The 19495-nt window shown below is 41.7% G+C and overlaps 1 protein-coding gene across 1 annotated transcript; it reads right to left on the minus strand.

The window, feature by feature from the left end:
* Window positions 1–803: 803 nt before the first annotated feature.
* Window positions 804–18868, minus strand: tm9sf3 (transmembrane 9 superfamily member 3). The gene is made up of 15 exons (XM_027174869.2): window positions 18658–18868; window positions 11111–11306; window positions 7568–7690; window positions 7126–7286; window positions 6847–6924; window positions 6580–6711; window positions 5942–6108; window positions 5728–5822; window positions 5324–5454; window positions 3732–3871; window positions 3563–3631; window positions 3332–3478; window positions 2295–2378; window positions 2052–2128; window positions 804–1952 (listed from the first exon to the last, which is right to left on the minus strand). Exons 1-15 carry the CDS (start codon window positions 18751–18753, stop codon window positions 1885–1887), a joined length of 1764 nt encoding a protein of 587 aa, XP_027030670.1. The 5' UTR covers window positions 18754–18868; the 3' UTR covers window positions 804–1884.
* Window positions 18869–19495: the final 627 nt, after the last annotated feature.

Raw genomic sequence — 19495 nt, forward strand, 5'->3', positions numbered from 1 at the left:
ACCCGTGGAACATTTGTGTACAAGGTGAGGCACGGTTTCAGAAATTCTTAAACCAGCTCATTTGCCACCAGCAAAGTCACTGCACTGCTGCCTCATAATTGCATGAAGGTGAAAGAGGTGTTTCCAAATCATTAGAGACTAGAACAGATGCATGTCAAGAACTGTTTCCAAGTCTTGAACAGAGGGCGGAAAAAGAAATTTATGTACCCAAAATATGGATCAAGTCTTGAGAATTCAAACTGTGTCTATGTAACCTCTGTACATAAACGGTTTTTATTTTTGTTTTTTTATTTTTACAACAAGTATAGCATGTTTAAAATGTCTTTTTAGACATCACAAGGTTCATGACATGAGGGGCCAGAGATCATCTGGCACTTGAGGGGATTAGAAAAAAAAGGCTTTGCCACGTCTCACATCTTTTGTTACATACTGTATACAGCAGAACGAAAAAACACGAGCTTCGTCGGAGTGCTCCTGCGGAACTTCCTGTAGTTAGAAAAAACATCAAAATCAAATAAAGTACAATAACGTCACCCTTTAACAGTATGCTCGCAAAAACCGTGCATGTGTCCGATGTTCACAATGCTGCCTGTGGTAATGGATGGGGAATTTAGCATGAGGGAGGGTGCTCTTATGGACAGGGCGAGCCATTTAAAGCTTTAAAATCATAAATAAACAACAAAAACGCATATATGATAGTTTTCTCTACAAGCAGCCAGAAAGTTCTTTTTTACTGTTACACAAAACGTATTTTGAGCATGTGTCAGGAGTCAAAGAGCAAAGAAAAAGTCAAAGAAAGCTGGTACAAACAGAACTGGTTTATGCAGCAAGATGAAAACGTCATGCACTAAACAGGCAAGAAGTAACAATGCCACCCACCCCGAGCTCACAAAGTAAAAAGAAGAAAAGACAAAATCATTCAACTGAACCTCTTTTTTTTTAAAAACAAAAAAACAAAAACAAAACAGTGTAATAAATCTGTACAACCAAAATACATTTTGGAATCTACTTCTACAGTTACATTATTAAGGTTATATACAGGTTTACCCCATCCATTTATTATCTTCACACTCAGACTTCATTTAAATCCCAACATTAAAAGTAAGACTAAACTGGAAAACACAAGACCACTTCAAAACAACCAAATTTAAAAAACATCCGCACTTGCTGCAGATGATTGGACCATACATTAATCTAAGACCTGGATCAGGACCTGGGTGATTTATGCCTCATTTTTAACTTGTATAGTAATCTGAACTATGTAGTGTCAAGTGAAAAAAGGTGGTTTGTTTTGTCTGGTGGCAGAAAAGCTATTAACCAATTTTTTTCCATCTATGCTCTTGGTGATCGGAAACAAGTGTTTTAAAAGATGACAACGACGACATCGCTCAACTTAACAATGCAAAAACAGACAGTAGGAGCAGGTACACTATCGCAACCCTCCAATTTTCGCCTACAACCAAACAAAGGCTCTCCATACACTTTGGCCTCTTCACTGAAGAGAGCTAGACTACTCCATCGATAAAGGTCTACGTTCGCTCATGCTGGGTGGGACAGAGTTATTGGAGAACATCCAAAGACTCTTAAAAAAAAAATAAAAAAAATACACATTTGCTCCAGAGGAAAGAAATGAAACACAGTTAATTAAAAATAAAAATAAAAATAAAACTCACTTTTATTTCATCTTACATTATATGCCCGTGTGCACACAATCTTGCAACCTTGAATTTGCTGAGAAAATGGAAAACTAGATTTATACAAGATAAGATCACAATCTCTTCTTGCAAAAAGAAAAAAACAAAACAAAAAAAAAAAAACGGAACAACGACTCATGTCCACCAGTGCTGGGAAATGTCAGCCGATTGCACGGATGCTGTTGAGTCCCTAGTCAATCTTCACGTTTGTGTAGATCTTTCTCACAAAGGCACTTGTTCCCATGTAACCGATGGCTCCTGGAAAATTGACACAAAAAAATGAATAATAAGTAAAACTAGTTGCGGGCTTAAATAGTTGAAGGAAATAAACCGTCTAAATAAATCGATGGTACGTACCACACATTATACCCAAAGCAGTACTGAACACCGCCATATAGCCGAAATAGAATGATGTCTGAAACAAACCATACATCCTACAGACAAACAGACAACACATTCATCAGTCAAACGTCTGGTTATGGCAGTTGTATGATTACCAGCGCATTGGAGAAATGTATAGTTGTTTTTTTTTTTTTTCATAGATTTAATTAGCTAAGTCACCGAGCTGAGATTAAAAAAAAAAAAACAAGTCAAACTCACTTTGTTTTGAAGAAATAGTAGTAAAAGGAATACATGTAAACATAAACTGCTGTGGAAGCAGCAGAAAGAAAGCTTGTCCACTGCCTGCAAAAAAGAATGAAAAAATATTCAGTCAGTTTTCAAGTCATTACTTGTTTTATTCTGAATCATTTCTTACTTTGGGACAAACAGAATTCATCTGTTTAGTTAGTTGAAGGTAATGCAAGACTGATCAAAAGAAATTCCTGGTACCGTATGGTCAGGACCGTGAGCAAGCAAATCCTGACGATGCCACATCGTCTGTTGCTGAGAGCAGACAGAGCAGAATTTGGCTGTGTAGGATGGATGGTGTCCTCCCTCTTAGTGACACTAGTTAATTGTAAGAGTATGTGCAGAAGAGGGATGTGCTACTGTGTGAAGCAATATGAGCAGCTAATTAAAATGATGTGTTTTGCTTCGTCTAAATCATACAAAGCCAGCTACTGTGTCGTATTTGATGGGAGAGAGCGAGTAGGACCAGGGAGTAGGAATTGTTAGGGGACCGAATTGGAGAGAAAGGGGAGGAAAATCTCATACCCATCAGTTCCCTCACCCAAAACACAACCCTAATGGGGGTTGGGGGAAAAAAATAATAAAAATTGTTATAATACTAGTTGTCCTTCTGATTCTCCCATTTTTGGGGTAAACACAGCAGATCATCCGATCCACATGTATTGATTTTGGTACAGGTTTTACTCCTGTTACCCCTCCTGGTGCAACACTCATTTTTTTCCAGGCCAGCACTGAGATTTAACCCCTCAATGCATGGGTTAGTTCCCTGCCTGGGAATCAAACTCAGGCCACTGTTGCAAGAGCACATTATCCTGCCACTGGACCACCAGGAACAGAAAGTCTACAGCTAGTAATGTATTTTTGGGGGGAAAAAAAAGTTCTGAAAATTTTCCAAAATTAGTATATTAAAAAAAGAAACGAGTTGATCTAATAAACCTATATTGATGCATACTTTAATAGAGCTGTCCTCTGGTTAATAGAAATGTACAGGTTGTTCATTCCCTCACCATCTGTAGTCTTCAGCATTGAGGAGGAAGTAGGTACAAACGATGGTCACGCACACTGTCACGATGCACAAGATTACCAACACGAGCATCATGAATCCATACACATAATAAATCTTGTAGGCCCAAAATGAGGTGAAAATAAAGTACCTGCAAAAAAGGAGAAAGCATTTGGAATTGTGCATTCAGCATGGAAAAAAGGAAAAACAAAGATGGAGGAATCAAAATACTTACATCTCAATGAATATAGACCCGAATGGCAGGATGCCACCCAGACACACGATGACCGCAGGTTCCATGAACCTGATAATGAAACACACACAAATATTTTAGAAGTTGTATACTGCCCTCACACAAAACCCCATAATTAGTCCACATGTCTAATTAGAAAAGTAAGATATACCATTTCTTCTCTGGGATGGGCCTGGGCACGGCGTTGACCCTGCAGGGAAAGTTGGGCTGTCCCGAGAGATTCCGGCCCAGGATCGTCCCCACCAAGTTTAGAGGCAGGATGACGAAAAAGCAGATGCAGCAAACTGCAACCTGGAAAAAAGAGTTCAAAGAGTTCAAACTCTTCTACTCTATAATGATCTTTATTAGCCAATGCTGACCTCAATTATGTGTCATAAATACGCATATTTTAGATATAAAAATCAAATAATCAAGAACAGAGGTGCAGTGTGGCTTTACTTAAACTGTTCCTGCTATCAAATACAATCTGAACAGTTTGTCTGTTTTTTTAATGATCTAACCACACAAGTCCCTTATGTGTACATGTATACGCTGTGTATTTACACATAAGGGACGCGTGTGTGTTTTGGACTGTGCTTAACAGATGTAGCTACTGCTTAATTGTAATGAAGACCTGCACACCTTTCCGGATAAGGCTGTACACCTGTGATGAGGAAGTCTAACCAGATTATATCTTACTCTCATGACTGACTTAAGAACTAACGCAAGCTTTAGACCTACAAAGTGTCTACATCAATGTAACTTATTGGGGACTTAATGCACATCTGTATCTGCTGTCACGCAAGATAAAACTTTTGACTACATGAAAATGGCAAACTCTCTTCACACTAGATCACTAACATGGGCATGTTCTATACAAGTTAAACTACATTTAGTTGTATGTCTCATGATATAAGAATCATTCGGGCTTTTTACAACTGGTCACTTCATGCGTTTTCTGTGATCCGATAGCTATCCGATTGTAAAAAGACCAGGTCTAAATGCCCTCCGAAATGTTTTCGAGACGGATATAAATCCGAACGTTCAAACCACTTCAGGAGGTGGTCTGGGACGCATTTCAGATGAAACTGGACAGGTGTAAATGCATGTGGTTGTTCAAGCCACATATGTCAGCGCTATACTCCTCCCAAACAGACGTACGTCACTCACAGGTGATCTTTCACCCAGGTGTCTCGTTGGGTCTTAAAATGCACTGCTGCCACCAGCGAAAATGCAGCAAACAGTGAAAGCTGTTTTTTGTAGCATGACCGCAGTAACAAGTTTTTCCGTCTTCTTTTTGAACCGCCTACACCAAAGCGTGTTCCGTTTCAATTACCCTGGAAATGAGGTAAAATATATTTGCATTTTGGGCGGGAGTAGAAAGATCGGATTGATATCAGATGCGCCAAGACGCATTTATGTGGCCTAATGTAAATGGAACAGTTTTAACAAATCAGATAGCTATCGGATCAGAGAAAACACATGAAGTGACCAGGTGTAAAAAGGCCCACTGAGTTCTCTAAGAACATTAAGTATTCATATATCCCGGATAGTTGCAGACTTCAATCAATATCCAGGTTGCAGGCTGAAAGACGTCAGAAAGCGATGAGTATTAAAAAGAATGGTTACATTATTACTTTGACCTTTGCAAATCAATTGCTTATTTTAGTTTACTGACCCAGCAGGCAACCGAATGAGCTTGTGTTATAGAAGGATATATTGAGATGTGGTATAAATAAACCATGAAGCTTGTTAAAAACTCACCATGGTGCCAAATGGGATGGCTCTGGAGGCGTGGTAGTAGATAGCAATGAAGTTGATGAAGAAAGCTGTGCCACAAACCATAGCAGGAATCAGGAATGCTCCAATAAACATCTGCTTTATCCATCTCCTCCCTGTTCAAACACAGAGGGAACAACCACATGGCTGAGCAAACACACTCGCATAACAAAAATGGAAACATTATTATGGAGTTATTTAAACACTTTCAGTCATTGGCATTAAGGTGATTTATGCTATGCGCAGTATTGTTGCATATGAGGATAAATCTCTGTGTTTCTCATGCCTATGTAACAGTATCTGTTTGTCCTCTGCAGTAATATCTAAAAGAGGTCGTGTCTGCACATTGAACAGAATTAAACATTTTATAATAGTTAGGATACTCTTACCCCCTTGTTTGGCATACAGGCTTCCCCCAAAGTAACCATTTACTGGGGAAGTGGCGGCATACACAAATATAGCTGTGCTCAGCATCGATCCTCTCCTACAAGAATAAGAAGAAAAAGGTAAAGAAAAGAAAAGAAAAATAAAACAACCTCATCAGTAACATTCATTTGCCTGTTAAATCATTCAGGAACAACTAAAAGTGTCCTTGAGACTTACTCGGTGTACAAATCCTCAAGCATGGCCACAATGATAACAATGAGGGACACAGAGAAGATCTGGCAACCAGAGCCAATCAGGGAGGAGAAGATCAGAGGGTGACTGGAGGGTCTGAACACATCACCATGGACTTGCTTCCAGCCGTACTCGTCCCCGAGATCTCGGTCCTGCGTACATTAGATGAGAGAGAGAGAGAGCTGTTCCTTTACTCCCCCCCAACACGGGAAACGTGTAGTTTCTCACAAACATGAAAACCTGTCTTTTTTCCTTAGAAGCAAAATAAATAAATAAATAAATAAATAAATAAATAAGGATGGTAAGAGAACTGATACAACTTCATGAATGTTCCAGAAAATTACGCAGAACCATAAAAATATGAGACAGTTTTTGAAATAAAACAAAAAAAAGAACTCATTAGTGGCTGTGGTATCAGCGCAATAAACCACTTCAATACATCCTCTTATCAAATAATCAACATTAGAGTCAGACCACACAGTCTGATTATTTTCCTATAACTATCTGAAATATTGTTTTACTCCTTACTCATTTCTTTAATCCATCACTACACAATCCATCAAGATGATTTCATCCATCAACATTAGACAAAGTGTAGAGATACTATAGTTTACTGAACTCACCATATCATCCATTTCCTCCTCTTTGCTGTATCTGGCATAGTCTTTCCTCAGCGTCCTCATCAAGATCATAGAGACCAAGCCCACCAGGAAGATCACCATCATGAAGGAGTTAAATATGGAGAACCAGTGAATCTGTTATTGGGAGGAGGAAAAAAAAAACAACTTTCCAAATCTTTCTCTATTACGGACCAGAGTATTTGTTATCCACAAGCTCAAGAAAAAAAAACACCTTAAATAAAATATACTTATTTGTACAGATTTGCTTACTCTGTGTTGAAAGAAGGATGGATCAAGGTATTTGTCAAAACGGTCTTCAAACTTCACGTCAGACTTTTTCCACTTTACCTACAGTAAAGAAAAAAGAGACAAAAGCTTGTTCAATACTTTAATATCGGTATTCAGTGCTGTGATTGTATAACATGTGGCATTTACATTTCTGGCATTTAGCAGAATGGCATGTAGTTTATATAGTCATGTCACAGTCAAGTACATGTGCTGCAGGTACAGAATGGAGGGGTCTGTGTGGGGTGGTGTAAAAGTGCTCACCGAGTAAGACATGGCGATTCTCGTGTTCGGCACAAGCTTGACTTTGCCCTCGCTGGTCAAGTTAACATCTACAATTCTGTTACCGTTGAAGCCAATTTCCAGCTTTTTGTAAGTCCAGAGGTAATGGTCTTCCCCGTTCTCATCTGCCTCACCGACAATCCCTGAGATCCAATCAGCAAAGTAGTTTTACAAAACAGGTAGCAATAGAATGTTACTAAATGTTTCTGAAACATTAATGAGATAGTAAAATGACTGTATAGTAAACGTACAATAAGATACATTGAGAGAATTATAGAAAAAAATAAATCAGAAATATTTAATCACAGACTCCTAATGAAATTAAAACTAGTGAGATCTCCCAAGAGCTCGGAGAGCTTAGTGGTAATGAATCCCAAGGCTTTTCATGAAGCTTTGCCAAGCACAAAATTCCTGGTCCACTCACCCCAGATAGGCAGGTCGTCAATGTACATTTGGTACCAGTAGTGGTTCTTGATGGCGTAGACAAAGGCGTCTCTCTTAGCTTTGTCCAGCTCGATTTCACAGTATGTCGTCTGCATCACTTCGTCTGGAAAAGGAAAAATAAATAAATAAAATTCAGTATATTTTCCAAAAGCAAAAATATAAATTTCTCTTGTTGCACAGAATTCTTCCACTGAAAGGATTTTCTCAATTGTAGCTGGACATTATGGATATTACACATTGTATTAAACAGTCAGAATAGCTACATTTTCAATATTAGCTGAATATCTGTAGAGCTAAAACCAGTATCTAGGACAGCATTTACTATGGTATGGCAGAGGTTCACTTTATAATGATGTACTCAAGTGTTTGCTTGTGCAGTTTACAGTTTAGATTTGATTAGACCGGTTTCACCAGCATGAGTTAAAGGTAGGGTCTTCGTTGTTTGAGAAATGCTTCAGAACACTAAGTTGGGCCGACAAACAAAACAAATACAAAACTAACGTGTAGCCAATGAGCAGAAAGGGGCGGGGCTTGTCAATATGTGCAGAGAGAGTGTTCATTGCGCATGTGTGACATTAGCAGAAAGCGGTTTTAACATTGACATGGAGGATAAAAACAAAGAAAGAAAGTGAAAAAAGGTTTACATTAAAGGCAAGAAGTAGGACCCGTGTTAATATAGGATCAGCTTTCCAGAGCTGGAGAGAACTGAAGGAGCGGGAAGTTGGCCGCATATTCACAGATTGGAGTTTCCCGAGTCAATAACACCTGAGCTAAACTCCTGTTACTACACAAATAACACCTCTTTTCTATTGTAGTAATGTAGAGAGGCAGCTAGAACTGCGATTTGCTAGTAACAGCGTTTAGCTCAGGAGTTATTGTCTCGGGAAACTCCAATCTGTGAATATGCGGCCAACTTTACTTCAGACGCCGAGGCGCTTTTTTCCTTCTCGATAGGTGAGTAATGTTGGTTTTGCTTTGTTACACAGAACTAATATATGCCTTCCTTTGCATGATTATGCTTTTGTGTCATTTTTGCTTGTTTGTTTATCTGCAATCGTATCGTTCTTCCCTTCAGCTATGATAAAGACACATTTCTTTCCATTATTTGCCTGGGTTGCGTATGTATGTGTGGGTGGAGCTATCAATACAGGGGTGGGACCCATTTGGGTTAGGGGTGTGTTTGTTTTGGTGATTTCAAATGTCAACATTGGCTTTCAAACAACAAAGACCCTGCCTTTAACTGACAGACAGCAAAGTTTCAAATGTTGATAGATTATATGGCTATGAATGTTCTTCAGAATATAACAATGAGATGCCATTTAGGAAAGATTATCACAAAACAATTATAAGTGCCTCCCCAAAACTTCCTTTCAGTCATTGAACCTACATATCAGGTAAAACAAGAACATCAGCATTTCATTTGGCTAATTTAACTAAAAAACAGAGCATTTACAAATATCAGCCAATACCTGCTGAGAAAGCTCTCACCATACTTCATTCCATAAAAGTAATTAGCCAGAAAGACACATTATTGAGAGTAAATGCTAATGATGCTAATGTTACTAAGCTATCTAAAATTACATAGCTAGAAGTATTACACAGCTAGAAGTAGCTAGCTAGATGACAAAATGTTAGCTAGTTAATTTAAGTGAAGCATTAAGCTAACATTACCCAACTATGCTAACTAAAGTATCAATAACTGATACAACTTTTATATATACATAACGTGTATGCATATGCCATAGTCAGTGGTGTTTCTACACACACACACACAACGAAGTTCTCCACTATTGCAGAAACAGATGAAAGTGCTATCTACTATTGCTGCACGATTTAGGGAAAATGTCATATTGTGATTATTGAGGTCAATATTGCGATTGCGATATAATAAACAAATGGTATCATGAGTCAACTTGCTTGGTTCTCAAGGAAAATGCACACACAGATGACTGATAATGCTGAAATTTGTATTTCTAAACACAAACTAGCAACAACAAGCAAATGCAAAATGTTTTAAATTAAAATATAAAATAACATTAATGCTGATTAATGAAAATATTAGATCAAAAAGATAAGATCAAAACTGTAGGTATACCGTATATATATATTACACACATACACACACACACACACACACACATACATACATACGTAAATTACCAACTTAAATGCAAGTTATACATGGTATTGCACACACCATTATTGATATTTTCCTTACATATACATTTGCTTTTAAGCATAATTATTAATTATGATTATGATGTGACTGTGACAGGGAAAGAAGTTTAAGGTTGGGGGTAAAGAGTTTTTTCTGTCACCACTTTTGAATAAGAAACAATATCAAGGCTATAAAACTTCAAAACTCCGCAAATCACAAAAGTATCAGTGAGAAGTTGAGAACACTCGTTTAAACAGTGCATACACTCGAACTTGACTGCACATCACATTTTTTACTTTACTGATACTGCTTTTAATCTTAATGTAAAGACTGGTCATCGGGACATAAGCGGTCATGTACAATAAAAGTGCCTGCGCAGCTACAGGAAATATTTAACACAAAAATCCGCCTAGACGGTGGACTTGCGCTCAGGATTTTTTATTTTTTGAGCAGCGTGTGGACGAATTATTTCTACGCACACACTATTTTATTTCTTGATAACAGACCGCTGCTAACTATAACACACCGTTGCCATGAAAAACAGAGCGTTGCCATGGACACACGGGATTCTAACTGTAGAGACGGAGCGCACTATTTTCTTTAGCGGAAGCAATACAATTGTTCAGCAGTGTCGTGTTGCAGCCACAGGCGTATGAGACCTGTAACTTGAGCAACAGCGCGAAGCCGCGAACTTGTACGGAATATTTTAAAGGCGTAACAGCTGATGAAAAAGCAGAGACAATTGTAGATGAAAATGAAGAGAGATTTTATCTTAGTTTTTATTTTATACAAAACATTTGTCTCGTTTTTTTTTTCGTCAACAATAATGCATGTTAATTTAGTCTTAGTCAGCGTTTTTGGACAGCGGTGCAGTCTTGTCATCGTCTCGTCTTAGTCATGAAAAAAAAGGTTGTTGAACATATTTCGTCTCGTCTGGCGAAAGTGACACTACATGTAACAGAGGTAGCATTTTTTCTGGCCACCAGTTCAGTTTCCGTCTGCTCGGCATCCATCTTCACCCGTGACCATACGCGCCACACGTGCCACAGCCTAAACTGAAACTCACTGGTCTTTTTTTTTATTAGCGGATAGCGGTGTAGTGTATGAAATAGGCAAACAGCTTTCAGAAAGAATGGGTTGTCATGTCCATACATGCATTTATTTATTTCATAAAATCGCAGCATTTTGCATCATATAATCGCACAGGCTTGATATCACGATTGCGATATGATTAATCGTGCAGCACAACTATCTACCATCTTCCACATACATTAGTTCACAGATGTGCACGATTGTTTGGTGATGCTCTGACTGACAAGCAGAATAACAATTTATCTATAATGGTCAACAAAAAACTTTGGGTACCTTTAAATTTAATGTCTAGGCCGCTGAACTCCAGTTCAACTCCCTGCAGTGCTTCTCCCAGCGTCTCATGGTAGTGGCTGATGGTCTTCTTGGAGCCCACGCAGAAAGGAAGGGAGAAATATTTATACGTTTCCTGCCTGTTGTGATATGGCCCCACTGTGTTCATCCATAGAACCACCTCCTCTTTATCGTCGTACTAAAAAAAAAAAAAAAACACCAAGAAAATAATTAGCTTTATATATTCATTTTGACACGGAGTTTAACAGCGTTATTGTATTATCATACAATAATGTTCTCACTATTCCTTAAAATAATAACGAATAGGTTTACAATCATTTGCCCATCTACATTTGGTCATGGTATTACAGCTTCCATGATGTAAAGTACACACACACGTATTTTTGGCTTGCCTTCAAGTTTTGAGCATTTTAATTTTCAAATTGTGCTAACCAGTAACACCCCTTTGACAAACAGCTCAAGAAGCATGTCAAACATGCGTCAGCCTGTCACACCTAGAAGAGTCAAATGGCATGTCACGACCTCTTGCACTACATTACAGCTTTGGCTTTATACGTATCTTACCATCCCACTGTCAAGAACAATGAGAATGAAATTGAGCAGGAATAAAGTCATTTACAGCATTGGGCATACGATCATAAGTACTGTGTAATCCTATTAAACAGATAGGTCAGGATATTAAGTACAAACTTCTAGATTGTTCAGTGATGTTGGAAGACTTCTATAATTATTATGACAGCATGGATAGATTTGCATAAGACAAGAGAGCTCTGTTTAAATGAAAGAAGGAAGTACCCATCACACTTACATCAGTAGGTCACATGCTGATAACATATCTGACTATCACATCTATATGACATCCCGTTTCAAAGCCTATGAGCCTTAACAATGGTCCCATATCCTGAACAACAGATCATCATCTATCCACTAAATTTTGGCACTATGCATCAGTCAGGAGTGTTCTCCTGGTATCCACTAATCCCAGATTCATCCATCATACTGCCAGATATTGAAGCGTAATTCATCACACCAGAGAACATGTTTCCACTGCTATAGATTCCAGGTTAACATGCTTTAACACCTTCCAGGTTAACACCTTTCCAGCAGACATTTCATATGTCGCAGCAATCTTTCGGTGCAGATGCTCAGCCATGGCATCTGATACTGTATATAGATACAAAGCTCCTGATGTACAGTTCTTGCTTCCAGATGCAGTTAGGAAAGCTGTAGCAGGTGATGCACGAGAGGTGATTTTTTTTTACTTCCTACACACTTCACTACCCCATGGCTACACTCTGTGAGATTGTGTAGTCTATTGCTTCTTGGCACCTTGTGACAACCATGTTTAAATTCACAGAGCTTCAGTATGACTAATTCTACTGCCAATGTGGCTCTATGAAGATGACTTTGTGCTTGATTTAATGCACTAGACAGCAATGGGTGTGTATGAAACTCCTGCAATTCAGCAGGGACCCACATACTTCTGAGATTGTTCCTTTGAATGTTTTATACTGCATAAAAGTACAAAATCTCTACTCCTACTGGACATCTTATACAACCATGTCGATTTGGACATATACGTTGACTGGGGTTATTTCAACAGAAGGCAAAATGTGGCCTAATCTTTCCAGGGCCGTGTACACTCCTGCTAAAACCCTGGTGGAGAGGATAAAGTGTCATCACCTGGTACAACAAAAACATGTTTCTTTGGAGAAAAGGTAGGTTTTCAGTTTTTGCTTGATTATCAAAAGGCTTGCTGGAACAAAAAGCCACAGGAGCAGGAGGCATATTGGGTTCAGGTTGTTTAAATAAATCACATCACTGTCTTCAGCAAAAGTGGCACTGATTATTCAAGACTTGATACCATTCAGATTTCCAACAAATCACATTAATAGCTCATTGAGAAGGCATCAAAACATTGCTACAAACAGGAAGAGGAAGCTTTATGCATATTTACAAATTTACATGATGTATTGGACAAAAAAGAAGGAACAAGTCAGATTACAGCCTTTCAGGTTGTCACACAGTTCAAACCTGTCACACTGGATATGCAGAGCAGAGTACACAATGACAAGCAGGTGTAAAATCAACCTCCAGAAAAACAAGTAATGCCACATTTTATAAAACTTGCCCAATGACCACTAAAAGAGACGGTACCAATCTGATATTTATATTTTTAGAATTTTTGACTTTTCGTGCACAGATAGACAGAAGCACACACAAGACATACAGATGCGTGCAAAGAGTAAGACAGATAGCCAGGCAGACGGGGGCGTGCACAGACAGACAGGGGCACGCACAGACAGACAGACAGACGGGGGCGCGCACAAACAGACAGACAGACGGGGGCACGCACAAACAGACAGACAGACGGGGGCACGCACAGACAGACGGGGGCACGCACAGACAGACGGGGGCACGCACAGACAGACAGACAGACAGACCGGGGCACGCACAGACAGACAGACAGACAGACGGGGGCACGCACAGACAGACAGACAGAGAGACAGACAGACGGGGGCGCGCACAGACAGACAGACGGGGGCGCGCACAGACAGACAGACAGACAGACCGGGGCACGCACAGACAGACAGACAGACAGACGGGGGCACGCACAGACAGACAGACAGAGAGACAGACAGACGGGGGCGCGCACAGACAGACAGACGGGGGCGCGCACAGACAGACAGACAGACAGACAGACGGGGGCGCGCACAGACAGAGACAGACAGACGGGGGCGCGCACAGACAGAGACAGACAGACGGGGGCGCGCACAGACAGAGACAGACAGACGGGGGCGCGCACAGACAGAGACAGACAGACGGGGGCGCGCACAGACAGACACAGACAGACGGGGGCGCGCACAGACAGAGACAGACAGACGGGGGCGCGCACAGACAGACGGGGGCGCGCACAGACAGACGGGGGCGCGCACAGACAGACGGGGGCGCGCACAGACAGACGGGGGCGCGCACAGACAGACGGGGGCGCGCACAGACAGACGGGGGCGCGCACAGACAGACGGGGGCGCGCACAGACAGACGGGGGCGCGCACAGACAGACGGGGGCGCGCACAGACAGACGGGGGCGCGCACAGACAGACGGGGGCGCGCACAGACAGACGGGGGCGCGCACAGACAGACGGGGGCGCGCACAGACAGACGGGGGCGCGCACAGACAGACGGGGGCGCGCACAGACAGACGGGGGCGCGCACAGACAGACGGGGGCGCGCACAGACAGACGGGGGCGCGCACAGACAGACGGGGGCGCGCACAGACAGACGGGGGCGCGCACAGACAGACGGGGGCGCGCACAGACAGACGGGGGCGCGCACAGACAGACGGGGGCGCGCACAGACAGACGGGGGCGCGCACAGACAGACAGACGGGGCGCGCACAGACAGACAGACAGACAGACAGACGGGGGCGTGCACAGACAGACAAACGGGGGCGCGCACATGACAGACAGACGGGGGCACGCACAGAGACAGACAGACAGACGGGGGCACGCACAGAGACAGACAGACAGACGGGGGCGCGCACAGACAGACAGACAGACGGCGGCGCGCACAGACAGACAGACAGACTGCGGCGCGCACAGACAGACGGGGGCGCGCACAGACAGACGGGGGCGCGCACAGACAGACGGGGGCGCGCACAGACAGACAGACAGACAGACGGGGGCGCGCACAGACAGACAGACAGACAGACGGGGGCGCGCACAGACAGACAGACAGACGGGGGCGCGCACAGACAGACAGACAGACGGGGGCGCGCACAGACAGAGACAGACAGGGGCGCGCACAGACAGACAGACGGGGCGCGCACAGACAGACAGACGGGGGCGCGCACAGACAGACAGACGGGGGCGCGCACATGACAGACAGACGGGGGCATGCACAGAGACAGACAGACAGACGGGGGCACGCACAGAGACAGACAGACAGACGGGGGCGCGCACAGACAGACAGACAGACGGCGGCGCGCACAGACAGACAGACAGACGGCGGCGCGCACAGACAGACAGACAGACGGCGGCGCGCACAGACAGACGGGGGTGCGCACAGACAGACAGACAGACGGGGGTGCGCACAGACAGACAGACAGACGGGGGTGCGCACAGACAGACAGACAGACGGGGGTGCGCACAGACAGACAGACAGACGGGGGTGCGCACAGACAGACAGACAGACGGGGGTGCGCACAGACAGACAGACAGACGGGGGTGCGCACAGACAGACAGACAGACGGGGGTGCGCACAGACAGACAGACAGACGGGGGTGCGCACAGACAGACAGACAGACAGAGACAGACAGACAGGCGGGGCGCGCACAGAGAGACAGACAGACAGACGGGGGCGCCACGGACAGACAGACAGACAGACGGGGCACGCACAGACAGACAGACGGATGGAGGCGCGCACAGAGACAGACAGACAGACAGACGGGGGTGCGCACAGACAGACAGACGGGGGGTGCGCACAGACAGACAGACGGGGGGTGCGCACAGACAGACAGACGGTGAAAAAGACACATTGTTAAAAACCAGACTGTTCAGGAGCTGCTTTACATGCAACATGGTCCTGCCATGTCAACTACACTGCTATAGAGCTACAGGATCTAAACTAAAAAATCTGTTTAAAGAAGGGCAGCCAAACCAGACCTAAATAAGATAAAAATAAATAAATCAACAACCTATGGCATCAGACCCAGCAAGCCAAGCTGATAGCACACAATCAATATTGACCCAACTCGACCCCACAGCTTGAATTGCACTATGGACAGGAGCACACAGAATTATGAGATTAGTAAGAGACTGACTGCCTGGACAAATTTACCAAATTAGAAGAGAATTTGATAGTTCAGGCCAAGTACAAGAACTTCTAATCTCCTCAAAAGCATGTGGAGAACCGTAACTCTTCATGTCATCATTAATGTGCCGTGTTAGTGTCTTAGATTGATATACATTTGGAACTTAGGAATCTGTTTAAAAATGAACGTACATGAACGTATCCAGCACCTACTCTGTGATTATTAAAGGACTAAAAAACATTTCTGCATAAACTTTGCATGTTTTTAAACCCTGTGCAGCTCCTGGACAGGACTCGAACTCTCTGACGTTCTGACAATGACTGATCTTGAGATAGATAGAGATAGGGTGTAGCCACAAACACCAGAGTACTCTCTGGTCCACATTTTTGCAGCAGTTCCTTTCAACTTTTTGATGCAGAACATCAATTATTTTGTCACGTCCAGATATTTTGTCACGTCTGTTTCACTAAATAGATTCTAGCACACTGAGACAACATGAAGTCAAAAACCTTGAGAGGAATCAGACTCAAAAAGGAAGAGAACCTGAGACTTTTCCCACAGCTGTATTGTTATGCTAAATGTTAATAGAAGCTATCATCAACAGGAAAACTTTAAACTGCATGTTTCATGAACTTGGTTGACAAAGAAAGAAAGAAAATGTGCTACAAGATGAAATGCTGCTGATAATAAATAAAGTTCTTTCCACACACTGGAACGTGACATTTCTAAACCAACATGCTCCTTGCTAATCGAGGACGACTACATGCGACACGTGAGTTAAGCAAATGTGTGTCAGCAAAAGACAAAATAGTAAAATACTTCAAATAAAAAAAGGAAACAGCTTGCAGGATATATCTGGATGTGTCCCCTTCAGTGACTTCAGGTCAATTAAACAGAGTCAAGAACCTCTTAGTCAATTGTAATCTTCTAGATAACTTCAAGGTCAGTGTGAGAATGAAGTACATCACCTAAAAGGACAAACGGCTGAGGTAAGCCATCTGTCTAAGACCATGAATCCAGAATAAGGACACACGTAGGGAAGACGGCTTTCTTATAAAAATACATAAATAAATAAATAAAAACTTTACACACCACTACAAAACATACCAGCTCTGGGAAGGTCTCGCTATCCTTCTATCATTTACACACTCACAAACACTTCTTAGAGTCTTCATCGTTATTATGCATCCCGAAGCACTACTGGACTCGAACCTGCAGATCTGTGTAGAGTTTCACATATTCTTCGCAAGTTTCTGTGAGGTTCTCTGATTTCTTCATGTCTCAAAAACATTCTGGTAGGTTAACTACTTACTTATCGACAAGAGTGTGAAAGAAGCTCTGTGATGAACTGGTGTCCCCTCATTGGGACAGGCTCAGAAACTAATGTTGCTCTAGTCTGATTAGTGAAGTGCCAGAAGATTTGACAGACAGATGTGTGTTTATTCTCTGCTTCAAATACAAAACAGAAGTTCTCTCAAGTGTCAAATCTCAATCGTTTTTTTTAACTTATTAAAAAAATCATCTTATTTGGTGGTCATAGTTGCTAGTTAAATCACACAAAAAAGTACCTGCTGTTACATTTCAGTGATATTGATCTATAAGAAAGTCATTTGATCTGATACAGCTGGACCTTAATACATTTTAAATAAACATTTCTGCTATAAGGTGTTAGACAAAAAACAGCCTTGAATCCTGATGCAAACATGAAAGCAAGTAAAAACTCCATTTTTTCATGTGTAAGAAGATACTCATGCACAATGTGCAGTCTTTGAGCCACAGCGACACAATTAGTTAGTTGTTAAGCTGTAACTATAAACTTCTTCGTGATGAACACACACTCAGTGTGCAGAGTACTGAGGATAAGGAACCTTATGACAGCTACACTGAAAAGCACCAAGACAAAGTGATGAATCTCTCTAAATCAAGTTACTAATGAAAATATATACACACATAGATACACACACATATTTTATTGTAATATCTTTCAGATGATAATTGACAGGCTTTACCACACAAAACCATACAGTGTGGCCAGTTGTATATGACATTAACTGTTGTGTTTGAGAAGAAGTTGTCAGCTTGGGATTTATGTCCTATGACAGGCCTGAATCAAACCGGATCTGTTTGTGTACACAGTCGGGCATATTAAACAGCATGCTAACCTTAGACTACTTTAGTGAGTAAGAAATCCCCTTACACTAGTACAAAAACTTTAGTGTATATCAAAATGTTTGTGCGCGCGCGCATACATACACACATGTATATATAATCAAAATGTTTGTGCGCGCGCATATATAGCTATTTGTCTAGCGTACATTTACCAAACTTACAGCCCAAATAACTCGTTTGTCCCTTTATAAGCGGACTAATATTAGTGTATGACACGGTTTATACACCCTATGTAGTGCCTAACGTCTTACAATAACAGCTTATTCAGGACTCGGCCTCTAGACCACGTAGCTACGGCTGCGCTAGCTAGCTAATTAGCTAACTACTTGGCTTTAGCATTAGCATCATAAGAAGAATGAGATGTTATATAATTTGTCTGAATTGCGGTAACATGACACTCGCATCTTTTGGTAAATAAAGACTCATATACGGGTCTGAGACACCGGATTAATCAGTGTTTTGATTAAAACCCAATATGCTGATGAGTCAAAGCGTCGGGCTAAAGGAACACCGCATAAGGCTTTTCGGCCCGAAATCATTTCCTTACCATATGATCATGTTCATCCGCACAAGCCGGCAACAGTACACATATAACAGGGAGTAACACCAGCACCGCACACTTCCACCTGGACGACCTCATCATTTTCAGGGAAAGTTCTCCGATCGTTTTTGGGATATTAGCCTTTTTAAGCTATCCCACCTTCCTTCTTCCTGGTTCTATGACAGTGGCCGTCTCAGGATGCTCTATACGGATATGTCGTAAAGTGTTTGTCGAGGAGTCATCACACTCGGCTCTGATTGGTTAGAAATTCTCACGTGGAGAATTTCAGCCAATGATATAATTTTGCGCTGAGCTTGCGGTGAGCTTTGTAACACGGCTGCAGCGGCGTTCCGCCACCTTCAGCCACGTCATCTGTGAGAAAACACACACATACACACACACATGCACACACACACACACACACACACACACACACACACACACACACACACACATATATATATATACATATATATATAAGAAGTATATATATGTATATATATGTATATGTATATACATATATATACATATACATATACATATATATATAAGAAGTGAATATAGAGAATCCTATGAATATTTAAATTACAATATAAATAATCATTCTTTTATTACAAATGGCAAATTACATATCTTTCATCAACACTACTATTTACACAAAAAAGAGAAGGATCATAATCAGGGACTACAATATTTATTCTTTGTTCACATCACCATTATTTGTATCATCATAATCATCATCATCAGGGTCTTTTTGGCTATGTCTATTTCCCTTACAACACAAATTATCTGTACATTATTATCTTCACAAAGAACAGAAGAAGCAGAATCATGTAGTTTAATG

This window comes from Tachysurus fulvidraco, chromosome 4 (genome assembly GCF_022655615.1).
Source record: "Tachysurus fulvidraco isolate hzauxx_2018 chromosome 4, HZAU_PFXX_2.0, whole genome shotgun sequence".
NCBI classification, from domain to species: domain Eukaryota; kingdom Metazoa; phylum Chordata; class Actinopteri; order Siluriformes; family Bagridae; genus Tachysurus; species Tachysurus fulvidraco.

What these genes read in the sequence shown, in the direction of transcription:
- tm9sf3 (XM_027174869.2), bottom strand. Translation starts at nt 18,753, where the DNA reads ATGATGAGGTCGTCCAGGTGGAAGTGTGCGGTGCTGGTGTTACTCCCT. An exon ending in CGGATGAACATGATCATATG is followed by an intron (nt 11,307 to 18,657) that starts GTAAGGAAATGA and finishes TTTTTTTTTTAG; the next exon opens with TACGACGATAAAGAGGAGGT. An exon ending in TACTATTTCTTCAAAACAAA is followed by an intron (nt 2,129 to 2,294) that starts GTGAGTTTGACT and finishes GTTTGTCTGTAG; the next exon opens with GATGTATGGTTTGTTTCAGA.